Here is a 20275-nt window from a genome sequence, read left to right on the forward strand (position 1 = left end):
TGAATATGAGAGACTGGCCTGCCTTCTGAAAATCGAATAGCTCATATTCCTCCACAAGCACTAAGCACCAAGCTGTAGTGACTGAATCAGACTCCCAACGAGTGTTTCTTGTAAAGTGGTGCCAGTGGGTAATGGCTGTCATAATGCCTAAACAGAAGTTGGTGTGGCCCCAGTCAATAATCACGACTAACAAAATCGTCCTTGCAAATATCCGACATATTGCTTCTGATTAAGCCGAGACTAAATGCATCTTCAATGGAGATTTTCTATTGAAAATTGTAACTACAGTAGTCCAAGACTTAATCTGTGTTCGGGAAACCGGCCCTCAAAGTTTGGTTGGGAAAAAAGACAAAGACAAAATGCTGTTATATTCATATCAATGGATTTATGAAAGTGTCTCTCCATTATAGTGCCATGAACATAGAAACTTCAGCACCGTCATCTGATACTCTTAGCCTATGAGGTGAAGATAAAGAGTTAAACCTACAGTATATTCATGATTGTTCAACAACGTAGAGATTGTAGAGTGCCATTATCCGTATCAATGCTAATGCAGTCCCACCAAGACAAACCCAGGAAACAGAAAGAATATGCCAGCTAGCTTGTTTTGAAAGAAGTAGAAAAAAAATAGCAGAATCATTTAGTTAAATTACCCCTCTGATGTGCCTAATGAAAACAAATAGATAGCTGCCCATTCCTAATGGCCTATCTTTCATCTGAATGAACACAAAGACTTAAAGGCCTCATCTTATTGAACGGCCCCATTGGATATGCACAGATTGGGCCAAATTTTCAAGACGAAACAAAAAAGCCCTACAAACAAACCCCCTCAGATATCGATGCACCTTCGATGCAGCACATTAAAATGATCTCGATGGCGCTAATGGAATCTTGAGTGGCAATAAAAGTAAATAATTAAATTAAAGACCCCCTTGTGTTATTGTTCTGTGTATTCAGGCCCATTAGGGCTTTGTGTATTCTCATGGTAATCTAATGTTCGGGGTGTTTTTTTTTGTGTTCCCCATAATGAATTCCATGTTTTTCCTCCAAATGGTGTTGTTCAGACATTTGTGTAGGTGCTGGCAGCGAAACAAAGACGCACATTAGGACCCCATTGTCCTCCGTGATTATTAAAGTAAACAGAAATAGTGGAGGGCCTCGTACGCAGCTGCACACACTCGACGGAGTGGGAGGGAAGGGCGAAGCAACCCTTAAGACTGTCAGAGGTGATCCCATTATTCAGGAGCTTCTCAAGAGCAGCGCGCTAGACTGGACTAGCTCATTAGCTTTGAAGATACATCTTTGGCTCAGGTTTTATCTGGATGTTGTCCAGCATAGTAATGACAGCAGCTAAGGCAAGGCGATGGAACAAAATGTCCCTAACCTACCAACCTTGACCAGTAGACTTTATTACACGCTTTGCTTTCATAGTTTGAACTTGACTTTGAAGGTTTCCCTGGAAGTGGTGGCAATGATGTTTATTAATAATCCAAACCTCTGTAAGGTGAAACTCTTAAGAACCATGGGTATAGAGATGAATAGGTATATACCATGAATAGGTATAGAATGGGCACTGTTGTCTCGTTGTAATGAGTATTCTTGGTTGTGCATTTGAAATAGACTTGATGTTCACCAACAGTGAACATCTGAAACGGAGTATAGAATCTCTCAGCTCTATTGAGTGAACCCATATACATGTTTTGTACAGTATGTTACCTCATCCTAAACAACAGGGCAGTACACTTCTTGGGGGGGGAAAAGTAAACACATTTTAATTTTGATTATAATTCATATTTTAACTGATTTGATTGTAAGAATCTAAAAATTAATATACATTTAAAAAACAAATGCAGTGAGGGAAATAAAGAAACACAAGACTCATACATACATAAAATTCTATGATGTTTAATGTTTAAAATTGTTTTCTTTAAATACATACAGGTATAGTAAACATCTATCTGAGAAGCTATCAGGGGACTGAATAGCTCATGAGAGATGGTTGAGCTAAATTGTGCGTCTTGAAAACTACTCCCAGCAATTGAGAAAGTTGTACAGTTGTATAAAAAAAATCCTGAACAAAAATAGTGTCTGGTCTTGCATGTTGTCTTCTCATGGACAGTGAAAAGCATCTAGGTCTAGAAGGACGTAGTTTCTCTCCTCTACCAAAAGTCCAGACAATATGGATTGATTAAAATAAAGAAAAATGTTTCTTCCTTCTGTAACTGTCGATGGCACTTGTTCTTATCGAAGGTTTTACTTACGATAACTGTTGTACAGTTGATTAACTTACTTAACTGTCAGTCGCTTTGGATAAAAGCATCTGTTAAATGACTGAAATGTCAATACATTTACAATGCCGCTCAGTGGACAATCATCCCAGGAGACGAAAAAAACAAAACGGGTAAGCCAAGAGACAATAAAAGGAAGACTCAGTTTTAAGAGGGACGACATCCCCCATGGGGTTTTCTGGTCATACGGTTAATACAACCATGACAAGCGACAGTCGTACTCTAGACCTATTGTGGGCTTCATATGTCAAACTGAGCACTTCTCCTGGGTAGCATTCTAAAAACTATTTGGTAGCTTTTTATTTCACGGTACAGAAATAAAATAAAGTATTTACCATAAAATTAAGTGATGCTATACATTTTTTGCTTTAAAATTATGATGTAAATGGCAGATAGGGCTCAATAAAAGCGGTACACAGTACTGTATATTGATATTCTTGAATCGTGACTGCTTCTTGATGTGCTTTAAACATACAAGTCTAATGTTGACACAGAAGGAACTGGATTCACAGAAGTCAATGGTATGCTGTACCAAATGTTGAATCTGACACTGAAATCTGAGGCCCAACAGTACATGAATAATCTGAGCATTAAATGGTAATCTCTCCTCAATCAGATGCATTAAATAACAATGGGATGTTGGCTTGTATGTTTTCTGGGGAATTATTTTTATGTGATGAGCCTTTAGATAGACTCTTGTGACAGAGGAATCACATGTCGAGGAGCAGCACTCGTGGGTCCTCCACCACCGCTTTGATCTTGCGAAGGAAGGTGACCGCCTCTCTGCCATCAACAAGGCGGTGATCATATGTCAGCGCCACATACATCATGGGCCGGATCTCCACCTGCCATGGACCGAGGAAAAAAGACGAAAAAAAATGATACACTCGGACAAAAATCATAAACAAGAAGTCTTCCAACTGCAGGAAATTAGAAAAAGATCGGAAGAGTTGGGTTTCATGTCATTTAAAATCCGTGTTGATGCAGAAATTGAATTAGACTTTGAAAGGAAATGCTAATGAGACGCCATTATGCTGCCATTCAAAGTGAAACCTGCCCCACCAAACAAATGGACGCAACAATCGCATTCCATGCCTAATTCATTTCCTGATTTGAGATGAACTGTGGTTGTTACCAAATAAGCGCATACTAGTGTACATATAGGCCTAGCCATTCGTTTTCTACGGATGTGACCCACCTTGCCCCCGATGGCCACGGGCCTCTCGAAGATGCCGTGCATGCCCAAGATGGCCGACTGGGGGGGGTTGATGATGGGCGTGCCGAACATGGAGCCGAACACACCGCCGTTACTGATGGTGAAGGTGCCGCCGTCCATGTCCTCTATGGCCAGTTCGTTCCTACGAGCCTGGGGAAAAACGTGACGACAAGCGCTGTCAGGACATTTTCTATTTACATTGAACTCAAAGAAGGTTAACGAATGGAAGAAAGGTTAACGAATCTTAGGTCTTATTTAATCATCAACTACATGTACCTGTTTTAGAGCAACAGTTCCACTTGGATTAAACCATAAAACAAGGCTTAATCACCTATAGATAATCTGTGAAATGTGAAAACATTTTTTTTTTTTTTTTAAATTGATCAAATACGCTGCCTCTCTAACAAAGATGTGTACCTTTTCTCCAAGTGCGTTAATGGTTTTCTCAATGTCTGCAAAGTTCATCATCTCTACTCCACGAATCACTGGTACGACAAGTCCCTGGAGAAATGTTGTAGAAAAAAACAAGTGAGAACAAACGAACACACAATTATCTCATCTACTTTCATCTAAAAAGCATTAGCGAGATCTCTACGCTCAACATTTACAAGGGGCAGTTACAAGAAAAACTGGCAGAACTTAAAAGGTAATGCTTTAAAAGGTCATGCCCAATGGTCCAAGTCTTACCTTTGGAGTGGACACGGCCACACTGATGTCTACATAATCCCTGTACACAATCTCTTTGGTTGAATCATCAATGACTGGGGAAGGAAAAACAACAACATAAAAAAACCTGCAAAAACCTGAAACTATGAATTAAAATAGTAACATTTCTGTTCAATGTTTTATTTAATTTTTTTATTAAATGTATTTCATCCAAATCTGGTGTGATTTCAATGTAATTAGGGGGATAGAAGCATCTTCATGGTGGAAAAGCTGTTTGACGTCACCCTCTGTCAGTTGACATAAGCTACTGAGGTGTGACAGAGGGGGTCTTGGGTGAGAGAGAGGCGTACCGGCGTTAACAGCGGGCTGGTCGTTCAGAGCATGCGCCGCGGCTTTCACAAACGCAGACATGAAGCCCAGCTTGATGTTATGTTTCTGCAGGAAAGCGTCTTTATGAACTTTTCTCATCTCCTGGATGTTGCTGTGAATGGAATTGGGGGGGGGGGGGGGGGAAACAAAACATTGGAGGAATGATATGAGAAATGTGTTTTTAGGTGAAAAACAGGCTCATGGTGGAATAAGAGGTTTTCTGCGAAGCACTTTGAAGTATCTCGCTACCATTTTGCTGGGTGTTCAGTGGCTCACCTCATGTCCACCTCGTTGAAGGTGGTCAGCATAGCACAGGTGTTCTGGGCCTCCTTCAGCCGCTGGGCGATTCTCAGCCGCATCCGGTTCATCTTCACCTGAAAGCAATACAATGAACTCGCATTCAATGTAATAACTGCTCTCTTGAAAGCGAACGTTGATGCACAGATAAATGTTAGTGTGGGTGGTTGACTGGTCGTTGCATGTCACATAGGTCGTTGTGGCTGTCACTAGTGTGTGATATAGCTGGCTGTTTTCACTGGGTTGTCTGCTGGGTTTATGGTGCCTGTTAGTATGGGAATGCAGGCCTACAGTGGGGAGCTCTTACCCTGCTCTCCGTCCTGGCTCCTTTGGCTGCGGCTGGAGCAGCTGGAGCTGGAGCTGCAGTGGGCCGGACAGCAGAAACTACACCAGGAAGAAAGGAAGAAAGAAAGAAAGAAAGAAAGAGAGAGAGAGAGAAGCACAGTTATAAGAGAGGAATGGATGCAAAGCAATTCAATGACATGGTATTTGGACTGCAACAAAAAGTCACACTAATGAATTATACCTATTATGTCGGAACAAGTGTTTGTCAGTTGTGTGTCTGCATCTTTAACAGCACTGCTGCATACTTAACCCCGGGCATATTAATGGCAACCTACTCTGAAAAAAAATTAACTCATGACCCTCCCTCAAGCTAGAACTATTTTAACAGCCTCCCTGTATACTGAAAACAAGTTCAAGTCACACCTCGGTGCTGCATAACATTCTGTCTCAGAACTTGAGTGTAAGTCACAAGTTGATTTGTAAAGTTAGGCGCTGTTTAACTCACCAGGTTTGGCAACGAAAGGTTGTCCTGGCACAGGGGGGACGGGGGGCATGGTGGTGGGAATGGCCGCAGCCACTGGGGTTGGGGGGGTTGGGGGAGGGGGTGGTGGGGCCACGGCGGCAGCAGCGGCTTCTGCTGCCGGGGTGGGAGCAGCTTTGGCAGCAACAGCTGAGGAGAGAAAAAGGACAATTCAATTAGTGGAACCTTGACAGTCGGTGGCAAGCAAGAGGTGCATGGTGGTGATGGTGCATGACAAGTATGTACCAAGCATGTCACCAATCTCAGACCACACCGTCCAAAGGCGTTACATCAGTGGGGAGACAGCGGAACAGATTCAGGGCATATAATAAAACGACCGTGGGGGTTTAGTGCAAGAATGAAGTTCCACCGTCTCTATGGTAACCCTTTATCATATCTGAGCACCGGGTTCCAGAATGGATGTATAACGTAAGGTTGATGGAGGATAGGAGGATGAGACCACACCTCCTTTCTTGAGAGTGAAGAGGGGGGTTCCTCCCTCCACCCTCCCTCCATCTGGCACCAGGAGGGCCTCGATCACCCCGGCGGCAGGAGAGGGCACCTGCACAGAGGTCTAACAGAACACAGACAAATACACACCCGCGTTAGCACCTAAAGCAAACCTCTTGTTAAAATTAAAAGTCAGTGAGCTGCTGTTGGCTCTGGTAACTCTGTAAAACAACAAATGTATTCAATGACCTTTTAAGGTCTTCAATGCAGAGTGAATGGATGCCTCCTAACCACACCACATCATTGATCCTTTGAGCTGCAGTGAACCGTATTGTGTGTGGCTATTCAAAGAACATGGAAATATAAATGTTGGTGTCGGTTGATATTTTTCAACGCTTTGGTTTTTATACCTTGTCGGTCTCGATTTCACACACCACCTCATCTTCCGTCACTGAATCTCCAACAGCTGGAAGTGAGAAAAGGTATTTGTTATACAAACAAGACACAAGTATCTCTTTTGAGGTGCTGACATGTTGAAGGCTTACGTTAAAGGCTGAAGTATCAAAGGACTTACACAATGTGCTTTGAACAACAACTGGAGTGAGTTTTCCCGAAGGCTTTGTAGCACTTAATTAGTAGAAGTACTTAATTTCGCCTACCGACCCAGCCCCAAAGCCGTGAGGGAGTAGCTATACACTGGTTGGTCAGGTGACTGCATCATAATCAAAGATTATCATGACAATGAAAACATCAACAAGCCGTCTGGAGACAATAGCTATTTTAGCTAGATTGTTGAGTGTGATTAAATATTTCAATTTTGTAGTGGTACAAGTAACGTGGCTAAAGTGACCCGTTGCTTATATAGCTAAAAACAGATTTTTGAAAATGTATCTTCTAACCTGTGCAGTTCTCACACAGTCTCCATTTCTGGGATGATGGGGAAGGTGAAAGAATGAACACTCGTGCCTTAATATGGTGGGAGCAAGTCTAGCAGCCAAATATCTGCATTATCATAAGCATTATCATCAGCGCTGCACGCTTGTTTGTGTGTCTCCAGTGACACTGTTCTTTATCAGTGTGTTGTAAATTCAATGTTGGCAAATCAGTCCTCTCTGCGTGAAATAAAGTAAGCTATGAAAGCTTTCGGGAAACTCTCCCCTGTTGTTAATGCTTGCCTCAAGAACGGATACCTACCTTTCTCCCACCTCACATCCCCCTCTGTAACGGATTCCGCAAATGCAGGGGTTTTGACAGTGACAACTTCGTCTCCTGTTCGCAAATGAAAAAAGAAAAGGAAGGAAGAATTTTAAAAAAACAGCGTCAAAGTGTAATAAACCCATATCTGCAAAATAAATATGGACAAGAAGCATCTGAATACGTACTGCAAGCTGCACTTGTCTTGAAGTATCTGATTTGGAAGACAGTAGCTGTTGATGGAGATTCACATCTGAAACAAACAAAAGAAATGTTTCATGTATAACAGAAATAGCACGCCTGTCTGTTGCTTTAGCATCCTTGTGTAGAACAATACTGGGACAGATACTCGAGCGTAATTCCTGGAGGTCCTCTGCTACTAACAACCAATAATTAAATGGATAATTGGTCACATAATTCAGATGGATCAGGGATTCTGAGAAGGAGGTGTAGCAGCAAGGGAACATATGAGATATCTGATGATTACAGATTAATAGGGGTGTAACGGTTCTGAGGGATCGGTTGATACCAGCCCCTCGGTTCACGGTCCCGGTTCTGAAGTGAACCGTGGCACACAAGATTTGTTTGATTTCCCCACACGTCGTCACACAAGACGGTTTCTGTTTTATCAACAAGCTGGACATTGTACTCTGCGTGTAGGCCTATTAAGCCAGATGAATTAGTACTTCAACATATTTCGTGTTGTAGGCCACCGAAATGTTTTATTTTATTTTACCCATGATTTCCCCACAGCAATCACATGTGAATAGCCGCTGGTTGGTACCATAACCGTGGAATTCTCCAGAAACTCATGTCTAGCGTAACTCATTCAAACAAAAGCTGTTACAATAAACTTCTATGACTGACAAACGATCATGAAACGCCTATATTTTCCACTGTAACCTCGACAGAGAATTGGCAGGTATATACTATATCACTTTGTTTTTATTGTCTTTGCTTGTGTATTGGTGCCTGGGTCCTCTATTTTGCTATTTTGATTCCACTAATGAAATCTTGTAGTGTTGGCTCTTTGTTCTTGTTATAATCAATTGATTGTATTTCTCAAAATGATCACCAGTTGGCCAGACTAATGCTGCTCTCTCTAACTCTTTTTGAGGTGTTGCCCTTAAAGTCTAACTAATTAATTTAGTTAATTCTAATTTCAAAACCAGAAATACAACCAAATGGTTCTCTAGTTTTCATAGGGTGCACTGAATTTCATTACATATACATACACTCAATTTCACTCAAATTGCACTCAATTTCATTACATATACATACTGTAGGCAATTTGATAATGGTAAAGCAAAACACATCAAATAAGCAGGACAAGAGACCACTTACGACTGACTGTTCCTGTAAACAACACGATTTCGAGGAGCGAGGCCTTCAAGGGGAGAAAGGAGAAAAAGAGAAGAAGGGGGTTATTAGCAGAGTGACAACAATGGCAGCAACAGTTGAGTCAGTCCATACTTGAGGGCCAGCGCAGATAAGTACATTCATCAATGAGCTGCTTAACTACTTATAGGCCCTTCAATGATCTCGTCTACTTCATGGACATTATCATCTTCTGAGCGATGACTCACCCTCACAGGCATGTTTATTCATCGTGAGGAACAAAGGCCTTAGGGTCTTGAATTAGTCTTCCTGAGCAGCTCAAATCTACCGCTTACGGAGTGAAAGAGGAGAGGTCCACTCACCTGACGCAGTCCGTCGAACCAGCACATTATTCCCCTGAAAAGAATGAAGAGGAAGATGATGAATTTAGTCAATATCAAAATCAATACTGTCTCCAATACAAAGTTTAGGTGAAAGACCTATCCCAACAGCCTTGAGGGTCAGGAGGTCAAACGCAAAAAGTTCAAACCCAACGTTGCTTCTTTTTTGACAACTACAGTACTCTTGGAAAATGGAACAATCCTTTCAGGGCCGCTCCCCTGTCTCAATAGAAACAGACAAAACATCTAATTGTGCAATGAGTGTTCCAGGCACGGTCTATTAACATTGCAGAAGTTCAATGCATCCTGAAAACAGATGAGTGACTCACCTCTGGTACATTGCAGCCAGCTTTTTTTCTTTTTTTCACAGACCTGACAGTCCATGGTTTGATAACCTTGATATTTGCCTATGATAGTTTGACCATAATGATTGCTATTGCTAGGGATAGTCTCCCCCTTCACACATTCTTGGTATACCTGTGCAACAGGTTCAGAACTGGTTGCTGTGAGCCTCTTAAACAAATATTGGAAATTCAAGCCATATGATCCAGTACGGCCATTACCTGTGCTACTATTAAGCATGTCTCCTCTATGGTCCGACCGCAGCTATGTCTGTAACCCTAACCCTAAAGTCTCATCCATTCTCACCTTGAGTTAGCAGGCCCCTTAAACATGCTCCATTCTGGCTGTAAAGTCCTTGGGTTCCTCCTTACGACCTATCAACGTGTTAAGCGGGAAAACAAGTATTTGAAAAGGCCTGAAGGGAGCATGTTTATGGGAGCCTGCTAACTCAAGGTGAGAATGGAAGACATTTTTGAATTAGCTGCGAACGGACTTTAGAGGAGACACAAAAGTCAGTACCAACAGTGACCTCTAAGGGCTGGCCGGGCTATGGGTGGGCCTAGGCCCGGCAGGCCCAAGAGTGCAGCCGCCACTGGCCAAAACAGTTGCCTTCTGAATGATGCAATGCGTCTCGGGACTATCGTTCTATACCTACCCAAGGGACTGTCACAGAACTTATTTCTGAGAGTCCTCCCCGGGCTATTCTATATATACACCATGACTCCAAAAATCCATTTGAGTCCCAGTATAGTTATAGTTAGAAAACATTATCCCCAGAAAGGAAATGAGCTTTGAAACAAAGGCTAATTATCCATTAATACAGCAGACATTAATACAGCAGTTCACAGCATGCATCACAGAACACAGATAACATCAACCATGAAGCACGCATTTGCTGGACTAAAAATATGCAGCCAAAGAGAAGAAAAGTGACAGCTGATAAAGTCCAGTGTTCATCTATCAGTGTTCTATTATTTCAAAAAGATATCAACTGGAACACTGGACCTACATCTAGGGACTACCATAAATACAAACTGGTGAAATCAGAGATATCCACAGCCAGTAAAATGTATATGTTTGAATCGGGGCTGTTGCAATGCAATGCATTTGACGGAGTTTGCACTCATTCAATGTGTCATTTTTCATGAGTCCAGTGTCATGTTCATGATTTACAGCTAGCTGTTCTTGCTGGCTAGTGAAAGTGAGGGTAAAGACCACTGGATGACTGGCTGAACTCCTCTCACCACGCATGACTAACAAGTCTATGCTGGTCTTCATGCTTGAAATGACCAGGGCTATTTCTGGCAGTAGCCAGCTGCAAACTCCTTCTCAACAACACCAGTCAAACTATCTAGGCCACTACTAACAGCACTAGCTAGTGTAGGATGTGTTGGTAAATACTGACTAACAGCTTATGTAATGCAATGCATTACTAGTGTTATTGCCCTGCTGGTATAGTTGACATTGTCGCTGTGAGCCACCGTGTCAGACTCTTCTTCTTCCAACAAGTGCACAGTTAGCAGGCTAGCTACTATTATACTATACATACTATTATAAACCATGTACCTACTATGTTCTTTCTCTCTCTCTCAGTTGGTCTGCCAGCTAGCTATCTTGCTGGCAATAACTCACTAATCGAAAAGCCACGTCTGCCTGGCCCTGTTCAACATTGGGTGGGTACGGGTGACAACCAAGTGACTTTCTGGTGTGTGGCAACTCAGATTCAGAGAGACCAGCTAACGACGTAGCTACTGGTTGAGCTAGCATACACAGCACAGCATACATAGATTGACTACGAGGATATACAGTGTCTTAAGAAATTAGCCAGAAAACGAATGGCTATGCACACATAGAAGAGAAAAGATACATTTGCGTTTCCTATACAGTAGCTGGAGGAAAAGGCTAGCCATTGCTTCAGCGACACACGGGACGGGTGTCACTCTGTCCTTGGGTTCCCCGTGAGGCCTTCCGAGTTAGCGATGCCCTTAAGAAAAAGAAAGGCTTTGGCAAACCCAGACTGTCATTGTACGGTGAAATCGAATCGACAATTTCTATCCTACCTGGTTTAGCGCAGAGAGAGAGCGCCCAAGTGTCCTGGAAAGACATCGGGAATGCGATAACATAGTGGCTAGAGTGGTGGGACCTAGGCGAGGGAGCGGCAGGGAAGTTGTCAAATCTCTCCCCGTAACAGGCGGTCGCCAAGGACTGAGAAGGTCTGCACAGAACAGGAAGAAAGTCGGGATGTACCAATGTCCAAAAAGGGGGGGAAGTAGTCATTAAACAATCATACCAAATAAAGGCTGATTTTTTAAATTGTTTTATTCATTCCATTGATCCTCTCTTCTCTGTTATATTTAAGAACACTTTTCAAATTTGAACACTTAATTGTCATTTTAATGGAAAATACAATAACTGTACATTTATTGCAAGACCATTCAGTCCCATCAGAGGCAGTGGTCTAAGCTAATTGATATTTACTTTGAGGGGGGGCCACGCACCCTCAGTCTCTCCTGATGTGGGTTGATCGGGGTTATACAAATACTTCAATCTTCTTCTCATTAATCAGTTTTGCGCTACTCTCAGGAGACCTTCACAGAGAGACAGGTAGGATCAAACGTGTGTTCTTGTGTCTGTGGGATCGTTGGAAAAAGATAGGAAATCTCAACAAAAATAAATACTTTTCAGTCAATGAAACATTGATCTGAAACATTGGAAAGTATATTCTCCTTTGTGTCACAAAAGTGTAATATTGTGCATATTCTAATTTATAATTGAAGTAGTGCTACTGGAAATACTGGTATTTTATGGAGCCTGGGATTAGGCATGGTTTAACTGAGAAACACAGTTGTTTGAATTGTTCTGTTTTATATATCCTGGAATTAATTTAGAACTGCATTCATCCAATGCTTAATTTGTCAGTCAATCATTTGAATATGAGTGGTTAAGAATATGATGCATTTAATCATTGCACTGTGCAGATACAACAGTAAATGCACAGCCTTTCACTTTAAATCCTATCTGTCTTTTTGTCTGGTTAATAGAAACTATATTGCATGTTTTTTTAATATCACCCTCAGGGACATGCATGATATCCACCTTGGTATTCAACAGATATTCATCACAGTGTTTAAAGTGGTAATTTCACATTCAAACATTCAGTTAACAAAGAGTAGACATAAACAGGTTTTTACAAAGACTGACTTATATGATATATGATAGTTTGCTAGAAATACAATTTTATTTGGAAAATTCCCTTACTTAAATACTTCATACCTCATTCATCATGAAAGTAGAGCAGTCTGCCTCCTGACCTCCTGAATTTATATTATTTAAAAGTTACTTTATTGCTCTGTTATGTTTGGATTTTGTTATTTTGCTTCTTCTTCACTTTTAATTCAAAAGTGTATTACAGCACAATTAAGTGACTATGAAAAAAAAAAAGGCAAATACAAATTCCAGCCTTTGTACAAATCCAGTAGTTATCATCAATGGTGATATTATAGAAATACAATATATCAGGTTCTCTGCTGTATTGTAGCTTCTTCAAATAAAATAACATTACAAATTATCTGTTGAAAATGCACTTACTGTACAGCATTGCTTTGAAATCCTTATGTTTTTCAGATGAAATACAGTGTTAAAACATCCCACTCATGTGAATTATATCTTTCTTCATTTTGCATGAATCCAAGCCTTTTGGATGAGAGCATGCATTCCTCCAGCAACATCTACCCAGAGGAAAGTGCAGAGCACACCAACCCTTTTTTACTTGAAAATATGTATGCCTCCCCCCTGGCCTCCTCACACTCAAATTAGTCACTCATTTCTATGCTCTTACAGAAAACCATTGAAAGCAAGAGGACCCTACAAGAGGACCCTACAGGAGAGCACCTATTACCACAGTCTTTCCTGGTGGACCGCAACAACAATTCATCCAAGGGCAACACAATGGAACCTCTGTCTCCAGCCAGCCAGTCATCCACTGGGACTAGTCCCAATTGTGCCCAGGACTGGTCCCTAGGTGACCACCACCAGGCCAAGCGTGCTAGAGTGGAGGACATCATCAGAGGCATGGCAGTCTCTCCTACTGGACATTATATGGGTGAGGGAAAAACAAGTTCCCTTGAAGAAATGGAAAGGAAGCAGGAAAACAAAAGGAAACAAAGGTTGCCCCAGCATCAGGACCACATGCAGAGAGAAGGCAGTAGCACTAGTAGTAAAAGTAAGAGCCAGACCCTAAGGAAGCAACTTCAAACCATGCAAAGGCTCCTAGGGCAACTCCAGGAAAAGTTTACCCAGGTGTATGAGACAAACAAGTCTGAAGAGGAAGTCAGTGATGAGATGGGTTCAACAGCCGCGATAGAAGAGGACCACAGCGCTTGGAACAAAAGATCCCCCGATACATCTACGAGTGAGGTGTACAAGGACCCATACAGCGATTTTCAGAGGCCCTTTGATAGAGTACATTTAGGGTGGAAAAAGATCAAGCTAATGGACTACATCCACTCAAAACCTGATGAAGACGGCAAGCTTCTGGCAGACGTTTTAAAGTATGAGCTTTCAAGAGCTGTAAACTCAAGCGTTGACTTGATTTGCAAAAACATATCACATTCTTTATTACATGTTGAGGATAGAGGAAGGGAAACTGATGGTGAGACCCTGTACCTCAGTCCTCACAAGCAGTCATCCACCCACGAAGATGGCATGTCAAGGCTTCCTCCATGCTCCGAGAGTTTGACGGTTCAACTCCCTGATGTTCAAACTGAGGCTCTGTCTCTGGTTGTTCAAAAGCCTCCACTGACTCACCCTAGTTCTGTAAAGCTGGCAGTAAAAAGGCCATTCCAACTTGACCAGCCCCCACTACTTTCTAGCCACCACAGTCCTTTGCAGGAAGATCAGGTATTGAAGAATTTCAAGCATACCTTTGGAGGCCTCCAATGTGGATCCCCCAACATGAGTCAATTCACATCAGGAATAGTTGACTTACCTTGGGACACAATCAAAATGAGGTCCAAAGTGACCTCAACACCTCAAAGTAGTCCTCAAGCTCATCCCATGGCTGTGGGTCATGTTGTTATGGACAGTCTCTGCCTTCCTCATGTGAAGATGGAGTGTGGTACCCTGCAGAGTATAGTGAAGAGGAACTCCTATGTGCTGAATGTATCCTTTCAAAAGAAAGTAGTACATATCGAGTTGCTACTATAGGAAGATGATATTGTGTTGTGATAGATCAATTATATTTTCTTCTTGACAGTCAATTGCATTTTAGCAACAAAACAGTAAAGAAACAACCATGTCGTTTTTACAATTCTAAGGTAACGCAACAAGCAAAGTGTGCGGCAAACTTCTACTACTAGTATAGATTAATTGTGGGTAAAATGGCTTCCAGTACAGTGAAACATGTCTGGCATATTCTTCTTTTGGATAGCTTTCTGCGTCAAGCAATTGGCTCTAGATACCTGACGCATGCCACCAATACTGTGCCTATAGCACGGCTTCACCCAGTGTGCTTTGAGGTTCAAGTGTCTTATAATAACCTATCTCTGCCCACAACCTTGTCATCGCTATCAGTGACTTTGATAAAAGGATAGTCCATAAATACAATGTTCTTCTCTCCTCAGAGATGAACACTCTATGGGGTATGGTAGGGCATTAGTTGTTGTGGTAGCATAGACTTAAAGTAGAATTTCCCCTTTGATCTTCTCAACTCGCAAGAAAATTGCTGAATCTTCCTCTATATGAGTGATATAAAGATTTTAGGGTAGGAAAAAACAGGTTTCAAAGAATACAATTATTTGATGAAGAATCAAAAAGGCTTGTTTATAAAGGCAGTCTGTGTTTAGATTATTTTATAAGTAAAAAAAACAACAACCATTGGAGTGTAATTTTGTAACATTTTCTCTTGCTTTGAAAATTGATCTAGTCTTTCTCCGGTAAATGTGTTAAATCCATAACATTATAAAATAATTAGGAGGGACTGAGCACCAACCATTTGAGGAAAGCAAAGCTGATGTTCTTCCACACTCGCTACCCAAGCTCCAATGTGTTGAAAACCTTTTTTCCTGATGTCCAGGTGAGTAGTACATAATAACCCATACAATCATTAAGCTGGATAATGAGTGACAACCCTGGTGTCTCATTCAGCAAGACGTTTGACTGAAGAAGAAAAGTGAAGGGGTCTGAATACTTTCTGAATGCACTGTATAAATAACCATGCAGTGAAGCCTCTGTAGTTCGGCTGGTGACGTTTTTGGTCTTTGGTCCTCATGTTGACAGACACCAATAGCAAATGCAATGCCTCAATGTAAAACTAAAATGTTTTATGGAAAATGTACAGAAATACCCTCAAATAAAAGCTGAGAATCCTTACTTTAACCTCATAGTAATTGTTTGATTTCAAAACCTTTGGCGTATCGAGCCAAATGAAAAAAAAAAGTCCCACTGTCCCATTACTTACGCAGGGCACTGTATAATGACATAATTACACTACTTGGATTTATGTTAGACTAATAGTACAGTAGCAAGAACAAAAAAAATCACTTTACACATGGCTTTAATTAATTTGCTTTATTTTCATATTTCATGATTCATTTACAGTTCACACAGAAAAAACACTTCAATAACCCCTTCCCCCACACACACACACACACACACACACACACACACACACACACACACACACACACACACACACACACACACCATAAAGCAGACAAAAAACAAAAAGCTTCTTCAGACAAAATAACATTGCAACTGCTACTTCAGTTGAACAACAATGTACTTACCCATGCTGCTTCTCTGTGTTCCCAGTTCACTCGCTGCATCACATCTCAGCTGATCAAGTGGTTCAGCAACTTCCGGGAGTTCTACTACATTCAGATGGAGAAGTTTGCTCGTCAGGCTAGAATGGAGGGAATCATCAATGTGAGGGATCTGACCGTGGACAGAGACTCTGAGCTCTTCAGGGCTCTCAACATGCATTACAACAAAGCTAATGACTTCCAGGTAAATCTCTCTCAGGTCATACACTACGTTCATTATCCGATCATGGAACAACATTCTTTATTTATGGGTGGACATGTACAAAGGGAAATACTTAATACATACATGACTTATAGGACCCTACGTCAACATTTAATTTGATGTTAAATCAGTGAATTAGGTTTGACATTGTAGTTGGCAGCGACTGCTGGTGAGCACAGTACACATATTCATCAGTTTCACGAAGGCTGATGAAAAAAACACATGCTTTAATAAGACTGAAAAAAGGTAAAGTTAAATATGGCACAGAGAAGCAATCTGTGAATTCAGAGGGTTAGTGCTTTGTTATACTTTCAGTTGTCTTACTTGTTAAAGCTGGAGGGAGTCACTCTAGAGCTATGTTCCAAATCTAACCCTAAATCATATCCTATTAGCTGTCCTGTAGAATCTCTGAAAGGATTGGATAGTTATATGGTTATAAGCATATTGTTTACATGTATTCAACTCTCTCAGATCTACAGCAGTGTCTAGGACGGTGGTATTCAAATCTGGCCTTCAAAGCTGATTTGAATTATTCTCCTCTAATCAGGGACTGATTTAGACCTGGGACACCAGCGCTGTTTTCAGCAAGCGCAACATTATGGAGAAATATAATGTTCAACAGACGTGGGTCTCTCACATAGACACCAATGAATCATGTCAGCTCTAATCATGACATTCTTCTCTACAATGTTCAGTATGTTGCACCAGCCAGAACACAGCTGTGGTGAATGGACTGTCTGGCCAATCAGAGACATAGATCAATCAATTATCTATCTCGTAGAATAGCGCTGCGGTGCTCTGACCCTCCAGCCTGAACCCTAACCCTAACCCTCAGAATCAAAGTATCCCTGGTGTAGGGAGTTGAAGGGGAATTCAGCCAGACTGCAATCTTGCCTCCCTAACAGGCCCCTCAGCCAATGTCACTGTACAGTATGACATTACATAATAACCTACCTAATTTACACCTTCGTCAAAAACATCTGTCTCACATCAGATCTGTGGCAACATCCGTCAGGATCATAAGACCCACTGTGATCCTATTTGAGAAACCACCTCAGGTGGAGGATTGGGAAGCATTGTGGCTATGTTGCAGCCAGGTATCCACATCAAGGATACATAAGTGTTAAGCGCCCAACTATATTTGAATGGGGTACGTGACCTTGCTGTGAAATTAATTAATGCTCCCAACAAAATCAGAACACAGACACAGGAGACGGTCATGGGATACATTTAAATTCCAGGTGTAGCTGAGAGGTGCTAAAATCACAATAGGCATACCTGGTATAATAATACCTGGTATACAGTAAATTGAAACACAGTACACAGAGAGAGTTGGTTTGCAGAGGAAAATCCTACTTTTTCCTATAAATTGAATAAGAAAGCTACACTTCTCTCAGGTGTCATGCTTGCTTTGTCTCTTGATCCACAGGTTCCTGACAGATTCCTTGAGGTTGCTGAGATTACATTGCAAGAGTTTTATCTAGCCATTTCGCTGGCCAAAGACTCTGACCCGTCCTGGAAAAAGGCAATCTACAAGGTAATCTGTAAACTGGACAGTGATGTGCCGGCTGAATTCAAATCTCCCCTCTGGACATAGAAAGTGTCAAAGAGAGTGTTTCATCTAGAACAGCTGGCTTTAAAAACTTACTCCAGTATCATCAATTCCATCTCTAGAGAACTGTCACCTTAGAAGAGACCATACATTTGTGTTAGTTATGTACAGCATGTGACTGTGTTTATCTACTGTTCAGCATAGGATGGCAAACAGCGGCAATTTAGGCCTATGGTATATATAATGTATATAAGGGAAAAATGCTGTATTTTTAGATTCATATTTTGAATTAGTGACATTATTATATTTGGCAGTAGAATTGCATTAACCAGTTGTGGAGTCCTTCAAAATGAACAGCTTGAAAAGTAGTGTATTTTTGCTACATCAATCACATTGACATAGCAATAATACATGTTTTTTTTTTTTTTTTGTCATCTTGCATGTTTATGCATGTACATTCATAAAAAATGCACTTTGTATGCATTTACAATTCCCCAAGAGTACGTTCTGATACTTTGACAAACTGAACTATATTTGATGATATTCCACCGCAGAGATAAAACACGACAAGCAAAAGAAGCACAAGCCACACAAGAAAATGGTTCTTTAATATACAAAAAGGACTGTCGGTTCTTTTCTCACATCTCACTCTGTCAGCATGTTCCTACTAGAAGGCAGGATCAGAGACTGAGACGGACAAACCATGACCTGACAACATGTGCTATTGCAAAGGACCTACAAAAGTTACATTTTGTTAATGCCTTGCTGCTGTGACAACTCTGAGAAACTCTTCTGCAGGGTGACACTACAGTGCTGTCACATCATGCTCTAGGTTTATAAGCAATCTTCTTACAAGAACATGTGCAATTAAATAAATATTAGAAATATGCCCCTGATTGTGCAATTACATCAGCTCTGTGGCAATTGATTTGCCAGTACTACAGCGAATGTCTTCACTGTGCTGCAGGGCAGCATTACTTTTTCAGGACCTATACTGTACAGTACATGTCATGTCAAACCTGTTTAAGGTTGATGACATTATATTATTGATCGTAATCCATTATTGATTAGTCATTCCAGTCATGTCAACCTTCTACCATACAGAGCAAGACACTTTCTAGCCATACGCCACTATCAGAAGTCGGTATTGCATTAATTCTACTGACCCATTTCTACTAAATACTTTACACATTTTGGAAATTAATGTTAAAACATATAACAATCTACTAAAAGTACTATGTACAGTACAGTATAACAAATTGTGCGCGTGCACACACTCATGAAATCCTGAAATGTATACATTTATTAATTCTAGATAAAATGATGAGCCTTCTATTTGAATATCAGAAACTTGAGCTAGACCTCAAAGCAGCCATCTGCATAGTTGGTTTCAAGTCAACATACTTACCTTGGCTGACAGTGCTCCACAAAGATCCATCCGTCCTATGGGCTACATCAAAGCTCTTTATACAACACATCAAACAGTCAAACACGGTCTTCAACACAACTGTTCGCTATCAAATGTGCTTTCTGGCCTTGTCTTCATGCATCACCGCAACATTTGCTTACTCTTATTCAGTCCAGAGGTAGGGAGCACAGATGTCCAGGAGAACAGACATCACACTGCCGCAGGACACACATTTCCACAGGACTATATGGACACCTGTTTGTATTTGGTATAGTATGTCCTTGAGTGACTATTCATAACAATATTATGTGTTGTGTGAAGATATGGAAGACTTACGGGTATGTGCACTGTATGCAGAACCACCTTAGATTGGTGGTGAATAAGAAGAGCATGTATTCTTGTCAGATTAGCAATAGGATTGAAAGCAATTTGACCAGAATATAAAAACCTATACAGAGTGTCCGTTACCATACTGTATCTATTGCAATAGACTGGTAAGACTCTGTATTGCCAATGGTCTTGTAGGGAGGGAGACTTTTGAGGAGGATTGGAGTTTTCTACACAACATGCATTAAGAAACGAGGTACCAACAGAAAATCAATCAGATAATACAGTGTATCTTTCTGATGGTGAGCAATATCTATGAATGGATGATAACAGAAGTAATTATTACTCATGAACAACTCAGCTCAGCCATTCTCAATTTCTGCTTAGATTTGTAATAGGCTTGTGTCCATTTTGGCGGCACCACTGTATACAAACAAAGGAAGAACAGGAACATGTAAGATGATGGTGTGTAGACCTTCACCATAAAGTTGATTCTTTGGTAGCTTTTTTTTGTTTTTTTGCATAAAGGGATGATGTACATGTCTGTTATCACTACAGTCAGTACATCGTATGCTGTACTTGTGTGCTGTCAATTCAACATTTGCAAGCAACAGTGAGAG

At 41.1% G+C, this 20275-nt stretch overlaps 2 protein-coding genes across 2 annotated transcripts; one reads left to right on the top strand and one right to left on the bottom strand.

Annotated features, from left to right (window-relative positions):
- Window positions 1-1885: 1885 nt before the first annotated feature.
- On the bottom strand, window positions 1886-11537 carry LOC310817627 (dihydrolipoyllysine-residue succinyltransferase component of 2-oxoglutarate dehydrogenase complex, mitochondrial-like). Its single transcript, XM_083688275.1, has 15 exons — window positions 11406-11537; window positions 8986-9019; window positions 8630-8672; window positions 7474-7538; window positions 7286-7360; window positions 6502-6557; window positions 6107-6215; window positions 5627-5791; window positions 5144-5220; window positions 4816-4913; window positions 4521-4651; window positions 4192-4265; window positions 3922-4005; window positions 3487-3654; window positions 1886-3133 (listed from the first exon to the last, which is right to left on the bottom strand). The coding sequence occupies exons 1-15, from the start codon at window positions 11466-11468 to the stop codon at window positions 2999-3001; spliced, it is 1377 nt and encodes a 458-aa protein (XP_083544401.1). The 5' UTR covers window positions 11469-11537; the 3' UTR covers window positions 1886-2998.
- A 1636-nt stretch (window positions 11538-13173) lies between these two features.
- On the top strand, window positions 13174-17965 carry LOC310818029 (prospero homeobox protein 1-like; the record flags this gene model as incomplete). Its single annotated transcript, XM_083688787.1, has 4 exons — window positions 13174-14523; window positions 15317-15418; window positions 16156-16350; window positions 17798-17965. 4 exons carry the CDS (start codon window positions 13174-13176, stop codon window positions 17963-17965), a joined length of 1815 nt encoding a protein of 604 aa, XP_083544913.1.
- Between the last annotated feature and the right edge of the window lie 2310 nt (window positions 17966-20275).

The sequence above is a fragment of the Argentina silus genome (assembly GCF_951799395.1).
Source record: "Argentina silus genome assembly, chromosome: 17".
NCBI lineage: Eukaryota > Metazoa > Chordata > Actinopteri > Argentiniformes > Argentinidae > Argentina > Argentina silus.